Source organism: Urocitellus parryii, chromosome 4 (genome assembly GCF_045843805.1).
Source record: "Urocitellus parryii isolate mUroPar1 chromosome 4, mUroPar1.hap1, whole genome shotgun sequence".
Lineage (NCBI taxonomy): Eukaryota > Metazoa > Chordata > Mammalia > Rodentia > Sciuridae > Urocitellus > Urocitellus parryii.
Window position 1 is genome coordinate 975,799 of NC_135534.1, and position 8,374 is coordinate 984,172.

At 64.1% G+C, this 8,374-nt stretch overlaps 1 protein-coding gene across 1 annotated transcript in view; it reads left to right on the plus strand.

Moving 5' to 3' along the window:
• The window catches only part of Muc2 (mucin 2, oligomeric mucus/gel-forming), a 29,643-nt gene extending 23,851 nt beyond the window's left edge, over positions 1-5,792 (plus strand). The window contains exons 36-49 of the mRNA XM_077798187.1: positions 77-305; positions 895-1,073; positions 1,622-1,691; positions 1,794-1,894; positions 2,002-2,033; positions 2,687-2,864; positions 3,124-3,228; positions 3,385-3,425; positions 3,549-3,671; positions 3,931-4,029; positions 4,672-4,800; positions 5,012-5,051; positions 5,319-5,445; positions 5,570-5,792. Of these exons, the coding sequence (XP_077654313.1) occupies positions 77-305; positions 895-1,073; positions 1,622-1,691; positions 1,794-1,894; positions 2,002-2,033; positions 2,687-2,864; positions 3,124-3,228; positions 3,385-3,425; positions 3,549-3,671; positions 3,931-4,029; positions 4,672-4,800; positions 5,012-5,051; positions 5,319-5,445; positions 5,570-5,792 (1,676 nt within the window). The remainder of the gene's footprint in view (positions 1-76; positions 306-894; positions 1,074-1,621; positions 1,692-1,793; positions 1,895-2,001; positions 2,034-2,686; positions 2,865-3,123; positions 3,229-3,384; positions 3,426-3,548; positions 3,672-3,930; positions 4,030-4,671; positions 4,801-5,011; positions 5,052-5,318; positions 5,446-5,569) is intronic.
• The last annotated feature ends 2,582 nt before the right edge of the window (positions 5,793-8,374 follow it).

The following is an 8,374-nucleotide window of genomic DNA, read 5'->3' on the forward strand; positions in this document are numbered from 1 at the left end:
TGGTCTCCCAGGGACCACCCTGGCCCCGACGGTCCAGGCCGGTGCTGGTGCCATGGGACCATCCTTGCCGCCACAGGCACCTGCACCAACAGCACTGCGGACGACTGTGTGCTGCCAAGTGGAGAGATCACCTCCAACTGCGAGGCCGCAGCTGACCAGTGGGTGGTGAATGACCCCTCCAAGCCACACTGTCCCCACGGCAGCTTCACCACCAGGCGCCCGGCCCTCACAACGCCAGGGGGCAGCCACTCCACACTGCCCGAGAACTGCACCCCGTCTCCCCTCTGCCAGCTCATCAAGGACAGGTGACCTGCCTGGGCCTGTCGGGCCTGGCCACTGGGCAGCTGTGGGCCCCAGGAAGCAGCCTAGCCGACCGGGAGGATGTGAGGCCCAGCCGAGCGGGGAGCTGGAGGGCTGAGCACGGTGCTGTCTGGGCCAAGTCAGGGCCCAGGCCCAGGCCCCTGTTCCCACAGGCCAGCAGCGTTCCTGGGCACCCTGCTCTCCTGGCCTCCTGGGTGGTGCCAGCTTAGCCGCCCCAGAGGCCCTGGGTGGCCCAGCCGGCCCAGCACAGAGCTTGCACTCAGGGCTGACTCTGGGGAGCCAGGTTTGAGCTTAGATGGAAGGGGGCCTCCCGAGGCGGGCAGCAACGGACAGGTCGGTGCTGGGTTGGGCTTCAGGGGGCCTTCCAGGGCTGCTGGGGAGGCTCAGGGCACCCAGCGCTCCCCCTGGGGCCCAGTGGGTGTGGGCCTCCTGTCCTCCAGGCCGGTCCCTTCCCGCTGCTCCTGCCATCAGCCACAGGCACCCCCTGATGGCCACAGGCTGAGCCTGCCGGGGCAGCCGGCGGGGTGTGGTCACCTGGCCTGGAGCCGACCAGAGCGTTAACTTGCCCCACAGCCTGTTCTCCCAGTGCCACGCCTCCGTGCCGCCCCAGCACTACTACGAAGCCTGCGTGTTTGACAGCTGCTTCGTGCCTGGCTCTGGCCTGGAGTGCGCCAGTGTGCAGGCCTACGCGGCCCTCTGTGCCCAGCAGGGCGTCTGCGTTGACTGGCGGAACCACACCCACGGGGCCTGCTGTAAGTGCCCCTGCCCCTCACGGGGGGCCTGCAGGCCAGATGAGGCTCCCAGATCTGCTGGTTGTGAAGCCTGGAGTTAGACCCCATGGGCTGAGCCAGGCGTGCAGGGACAGCCAGGGCTGAGGCTGGGTCCCCAGGTGGGGGAGGACAGCCCGGAGGCCAGGTGTGGAGTTCTGCACCCAGCTGGGTCAGGGTGAGGGTTAGGTGGGTGGGTGTGGGCCTCCTGTCCTCCAGGCCGGTCCCTTCCCGCGCTCCTGCTGTCAGCCACAGGCACCTCCCTGATGGCCACAGGCTGAGCCTGCCGGGGGCAGCCGGGGTGGAGGCGTGGGACAGGCGGCTGTGGTCACCTGGCCTCCAAGCTGACCAGAGCGTGACCACGCCCCCCCCAGCCAGGCACCCACCAGGCACCCACCAGGGCAGGACAGAGGCCACAGCACTGAGTCATTGGCCACCTCTGCTGGTGTGGGAGGTCCTGGTTGGGAGGGAGCGGGCAGCTGTCACTGGGCATGTGCCCTCCTGAGTGGCCCTCTGGTCCTTGCTTTCTGCAGCTGTGACGTGCCCATCTCACAGGGAGTACCGGGCCTGTGGCCCCCCACAGGAGCCCACCTGCCAGTCCAGGTACGTCGTGTGACGAGTCCCCGACAGATGGGCTGGCAGGTGGCTCCCTCCCCATCCCACCGCCCTGGGCCAGAGGCCCCCCTGAGGGTCCTGTTCCTTCAGCTCCTCCCCACAGAACTCCAGCAGCCTAGTGGAGGGCTGCTACTGCCCCGAAGGCACCATGAGCTACGCCCCGGGCTTCGATGTCTGCGTGAAGACCTGCGGTAGGCCACCCACCCACCCTCCTCAGGGTCCATGGGGCTGGGCCCAGGGCGGACCCCGCTCCCTACAGTGCCGAGCTGTGCTGACAGGTGTTTCCTCTCTCTCCCAGGCTGTGTGGGGCCCGACAACGTGCCCAGAGAGGTAGGCCTTCCCCTTTGTGCTGGGGGTCTCCCAAAAACCCTGAATTTGGGGGAGTGGAGTGGGGTCCGGTGGACATGAGACTGAGTAATCAGTCACTGAACCCTGGGATACTGATTTAGCAGGGACACCCACACACTCATCCACTGTCCATTTCTTTGTCCATCTGTCCATCCATCCATCCTCTTATCACCTGGTCATGGATTTATTCATCTATCCATCACCCACACCCCCAGCCGACCCTCTCTCTATGCATCCACCTGCCTGCCCACCCTCGTGTGGTCTGTCAGCACTGGGGTGACACCTAGGCCACTGGGTGTGGTCTGCCTCCAGGGTAGGGTCAGGGCCCTGAGGCTCACTCCTGGCTCAGTTCTGCACAAACCTAAGTGATTTGAGAGGTGCCTTGGCCCCACACCAGGCCCGTGTTGGTGGGTGCTGGTGAGCAGCCTGGGACCCCAAGAGAGCAGCTGCTGTCCTTCCCAGAGCCTGGCCTGTGAGCCAGGGGTGGGCAGGGATGTGGCTTCCCCTCAAGACCCCTTGGCCAGCTGCCTAGGACAGCCCTTTCCTGCTTGGCTGGCCACAGATGGGTCGCCTGCAGCCCTGCACGGTGGTGGGTGGGGCCCTTGGCTTCAGCAGCCCACGTGCTTCCTCCGCAGTTTGGGGAGCGGTTCGTGTTCGACTGCAAGGACTGCGTGTGTCTGGAGGGTGGCAGTGGCATCGTGTGCCAGCCCAAGCAATGCAGCCAGAGGACTCCGGTCAAGTGTGAGGAGGACGGCACCTACCTCGTCACCGAGGTCGACCCTGCCGACACCTGCTGCAGCATCTCCCTGTGCAGTAAGGCCAGCCGGAGCGGGAGGCAGGACCCTGGGCCCCACTGTCATGCAGCAGGCACCCTGTGGGCAGCCCCTGCCCTGGGAGCTCAGGATGTGGCCATCCCAGAGGCTGTGGGGCTCCACTGGTCCTCCCCCTGCAGGGGCTGGCCTGGGAGGGGTGAAGGGGAGCCCCCCGGGGTGCAGGGGCCCTGTGCTCTGTGGCAGGAGGTGGGGCTTGGCCGGTGGGAAGCACCCTCCTTAGGAGTCTGCGTCACCTTCAGAGTGTAACACCAGCCTGTGCAGAGAGGAGCCCCCCTCGTGCCCGCTGGGCTTCCAGGTGAAGAGCCGGATGGTGCCCGGAAGGTGCTGCCCTGTCTACTCCTGTGGTACGTAGGGCTGGCTGGCGTGGCTGGGCTGTGCGGGAGGGCGGGCTACGGGAAGCGGCACCCTGGGGGTCCTGTCTGTGGATATGTCCTGAGCTGGGGCTAGGCCAGGTGGCCACTCAGGACAGCCTCTGAGGGCCTCTCCTGCTCTCTCCCAAGTGCCCAAGGGTGTGTGTGTGCACCAGAACGCAGAGTACCAGGTGAGCCCTGGGCTGGCAGTGGGGAGGTGGAGCAGGGAGGGGAGGTGGCGGCCCTTGCTCCCCGTGGGTGGGGAGGGTGTGGCCGGGGCCTGGGCAGGTCCTCACCGCCTGCCTGTGCCGCAGCCTGGCTCCCCAGTGTACTCCTCCAAGTGTCAGGACTGCGTGTGTACCCACGCCGTGGACAACAGCACCCAGCTCAATGTCATCACCTGCACCCATGTGCCCTGCAACGTCTCCTGTGACCCTGTAAGCCCCAGCTGCCCTCCTTCCCCGCTCCCCATCTCAGGGCACCTCCTCCCCTCTCCCTGAGAAGCACACAGGCCCTGACGCTTCCGCGGAGTTGGTCACACTTCCTCCGTGCTCTCCTGGCCCACTCCGTCCCTGCCTCTCCACCTTGGCACCTACCCGGACTGCAGCCCCTCCAGGCAGGCAACCCCAGCAGCCCCAGGTGCCTCTGGGGTGCAGGACAAGCCTGCAGCTGGGCCTGGGCCTTGTCTGTCCACAGGGCTTTGAACTTGTGGAGGCCCCTGGCCAGTGCTGCAAGAAGTGTGAGCAGACCCACTGCATCATCAACAGGCCCAAAAGCCAGTACCTCATCCTGAAGGTGCGCCAGGGACACTCCCCATGGCTGGGAGGTTCCACAGGGCGGGTGGGAGCAGAGAACAGGGGAACCCTGGCTTCGCTGGCCGAGTCCCCCAATTCTGGGTGCAGCTGTGGACAAGGGTCCTGGGGCTGCTGCAGCAATGTACACAGTGCGGTGGCTTAAGCCAGCAGGACTCGATTCTCCCAGTTCTGGAGTGCCCAGCTCTGAGGTCCAGGCTCACAGGGCTGGGGAGGGGCAGCCACCGGGAGGCTCTGCCTCCCGTCTCCAAGTGGCTCCTTCCCGGCGTCTGTGTCCTCCTCTGCCTCTCATAAGGGTGCTGCCCCTGGCTTTGGGGCCATGCTAATCCAGGATGACCTGGTCTCAAGATCTTTTGTTTAGCTTCATCTTTAAGTGTCCCTCTCCCAAATGGGGTCAGTTCATAGGTCTGGGCACAGCTTCCTGGGATGGGGACAGAACCTTTTTGGTGATGTGGGCTGCAGGCAGGCGCCTGTCCCGAGACCCCTGGTCCTCGTGCCTGGTGCTGCTGGGCCTGCAGCTGGTCTGGTCTGAAAAGCTGCTCTTGTCGTGTCCCCACTCGGTCCTGGTTTGTGTCTCTGGGCTGCAAAACCTTCCCACGTGTCCTCACTGATGCTCTCTCTGCAGCCCGGGGACATTCAGAGCAACCCCAACAACAAGTGCATGTTCTACAGCTGCATGAAGGTCCACAACCAGCTCATCTCATCCGTCTCCAACATCTCCTGCCCTGACTTTGACCCCAGCCGCTGTGTCCCAGTGAGTGGGCCCCTGGGGCGTGGGTCTACCATGCTCTGCCCAGAGTGGGGCCCCCAGTGTTCCTGAAAGGCTGGTCCAGTGCTGGGACATGGCCTCAGGCTTTGTCCTGGGCTCCGGCAGGAACCACCCCTTCCCAACCCCGTGTCAGGAAGGGGGTGCCCGTCCACTCGGGAAGTCTGGGGGACCCAGGCTCATTCTCCTTTCCCCCCAGGGCTCTATCACACTGATGCCCAATGGATGCTGCCAGAGATGTGAGTACCGTCTGGCAGGCACGGCCTGGTGGTGGGTGCCACAGAGCCCCTGGAGGGAGGAAGGTAGACAGGAGGGTGCCCCAGAGCCTGTGCCCGCTGTGCCATCCTCTCTCACACCATGCCCAGGAAGAGGCAGGAGGGAGCCCAGCTGGAGGCTGAGGGCTGCCCCTGGGGGATCGGTGGTGCCAGGTTGGGGGCTGCTGGACTTGGGCGGAGGAGAGGAAGTGAGAGCTGGTGTGAGACCCCTGCCCCTTGGCCTCCTCCCAGGCATCCCCCTAAACGAGACCAGGGTCCCCTGCGCCACCATCCCCGTAATCAGGGAGATCTCAAGGGCCGGCTGCACCAAGAATGTCACCATGAACTACTGCTCCGGGTCCTGTGGGACTTTCGCCATGTGAGTCCCAGGCTAAGCCTGTGCCCTGGTGGGGAGCCTGGAGGAGTCCAAAAAGAGGCCGGGGGCGGGGCGAGGCTAGCCCCGCCTCCGGGGAGGCGGCCCCTCACCCCGTCCTCGCCCCCAGGTACTCGGCGCAGGCCCAGGCCCTGGACCACAGGTGCTCTTGCTGCAAGGAGGAGAGGACCAGCGAGCGCGAGGTGGTGCTGGACTGCCCCAACGGGGGCACGCTGGCTCACACCTACACGCACATCGAGAGCTGCCTGTGCCAGGACTCCGTGTGCGGGCTCCCGCTGGCGCAGCAGAGCCGCGTCCGCCGCTCCAGCCCCCGGCTCCTAGGGAGGGCGTGAGCCGGGAGGCGCTGGCCCCACCGCTGACCTGCCTCGCCCCTTCCCCCTGAGCTTGGATTCCTCTCTGTGGATATTTATTTTCTGAGGCTTTGTTGGATCTTTCGCTTTCTGATAATAAACTCAGGCAGAGATACTGTACTGGTGTGGTCTGAGTTGATGCCCCTTGGCCCCTGGGCGGCAGGGTCCAGGGGTGTGGGGGTGGGGTGCCTCAGAGAGGGCCCTGGGCCCCCCACGGTCCGGCCACCAGTGTGCACACAGGACCCAGGGATCCTGGCTTTGCCCAGTACTGCCCAGAAAAACCAGCCCCTAGCTCTCTGGCTGTGCCAAGCCCTGGCTGGGCAGCTTGACCTCAGGCCTGTGAGCCGGTCCCAGGGTCTCTCACGGCCGTTTCCCAGGCTTTCTGCTGCTGGGGGATTTCAGTCCAGCACCAGCTGTGGGGTCAGTGTGTGCCTGTGTGCGTGGGTCTCTCTGGGTTTCTACCCCGGAAAAGCCAAGAGAACCAGCTCCCGCTGCAAACTGGCCAGAAGTGGCCGTGGCTGGCTGGCCAGGGTTGCAGGCAGCTTCCAGCCAGAGCCCGCCAGGCCTCCCACTAGCCTGAAGGCACAGTGGACGGCTGGCCACGCGTAGGTGTGTGACCTCAGACACAGTGCCCTCACGTGTTTGGGAGCTGAGGCCCTGGCTTTCTGGGACTCATGGAGGCTGGTGGAGGCTGCCCGCCTGTGGTGGGTGTGTGCAGAGAAGCCCCCACCTCCTCTCTCAAGGCAGCAGGCAGTGCTGGGGGAGCCCCAGCACCCAGTCTCACTGCGAGCCTTGCTGCAGTGCCTCAGGGCGCACGGCACCGGTGCAGGGTCCAGAGCTGCCGGCCAGAGGCCAGAGCCCCTCTTCCTTCTCTCCACTCGAGGCCTCCTCGGGGCTGGGCTGAGACAGCTGCCCTCCCAGGCTGTCCAACCTCCGCCCGGGTCCCTCCCCACCTGCCCTCTGGACCCCAGGGAGGGCAGCAGCTGTGTGGCAGGGGCAGCGGGCTGAGGGCCTGTCGGGGTGCCCATGCCTTGGTGTCTCCCTGGTCCTGGAGGCTGCTCAGGGGTGGCAGTCTTCCCAGTGCCCCCAGCTGTCCTGGCCACCCCCTCTGGGGACCCAGAGCCCGCCGTGTCGAGGCCTACGGACTTCGTGGGAAGCCAGAGGGCCTGGGCCCACCCTAGAGCCCCTGGGTCCTCTGGCAGAGCAGATGTGCTGAGGGGACGTGGGCGGCCACCTCTGGCATGGCCATGCGGGGCCTGGTGCTTCAGAGCCTGTGCTTCCACGAAGTCTTCAAGGCCCGAGTCCCAAAGCCACTCCACGCCGCGTCTGGTGCTGGAGGGCATGTGGCCATGTGTCACTTCTCTGCCAGAGTGTGCCCTGATGGCAGCCCCAGGATGGCAGTGACCTGCGGGGTGGGATAGGGTGCTGTGGACAGAGCCCTGGTCAGGAAGAGGAGGAAGGTGCTGGCAGGTCCCTGGATCTATCTCTGGGCCTGCCACCGTGAAGCGGGTGTGAGTGAGGGTGCAGCTGGGCCCCTGCCTGCCCTTCCGTGCGGAACCCTTCATAAAGGGACCCCACCCCAAGCAGCCCACCCCTTCCCAGAATAGGCCCCTGGCCAACATAGGCCATAAAGCCCCCAGACATTAAACTCCACCTCACACAAAAGGTGTCAGCCACCGTGGAACTGAGGTAGACAGTAACAACCCAGGCCACTGGAAGATCCCCCTAAATTTGGGAATTGGGACACACACTTGTTTTTGTTTGTGGTGCTGGTGACAGCACCCAGGCTAGACGATCACTTACCACTGAGCAACACCCCGGCCTCTGGGACACACACTAAATAACCCACGGGTCAAAGAGGAGGCTCAAGAGAAGTTAGGAAATGTTTTAAATAGACTAAAAATGAACGCAAAACGTATCAAAAAGGATTCCTTAGACCGTCACAGCATGTTTTCTTGTGTTGGTAAGAGGGAAGTCTCAATGGCCCATGTTCTACCTCAACACTCTAGCGGAAGACGAGCAGGTGGAGCTGGATCAAAGGAGGCTAACACACCCGTCCGGTGGCCTCCGGGAGCACCCACTTCACGGCTTCAAGCCCCAGACTCCGGGCACCCAGAACCGAAGGGGTCGAATCAGTGAGATGGAAAACTGGCCCCTTGCAAAGCGTGGGACAGGGCTACACACCCCACAGACCTCTCAAGGACTCGCCAAGGGAGACCATGGTGTCATGGGCTTGACCACTTGATGAGGCGGACACGTCCCTCCACAGAAGCAAGTTCACAAAACTGACCCAAGAAGAAAAAGGAATCAGCCCCATCTTGTCTTAGAAACCGGATCCATCACCCGCAGGCCTTCCTCAGGACGCCTTATCTGTGATTCTGTAAATCTTTAGAGAAGAAATAGCACCAACCCCATTTAAACTCTTGCAGGACGTAAGTGAGAAGGGAGCACTGTTGACCACTGAGCCCCATCCCCAGCCTCCTGAGCTGTTGAGGGAAACTCTCTCAGCCCATCTTGCAGGTTTGCATCTCTCCAGATTCCGGAAGCAGTGATGTGGTGAGAAA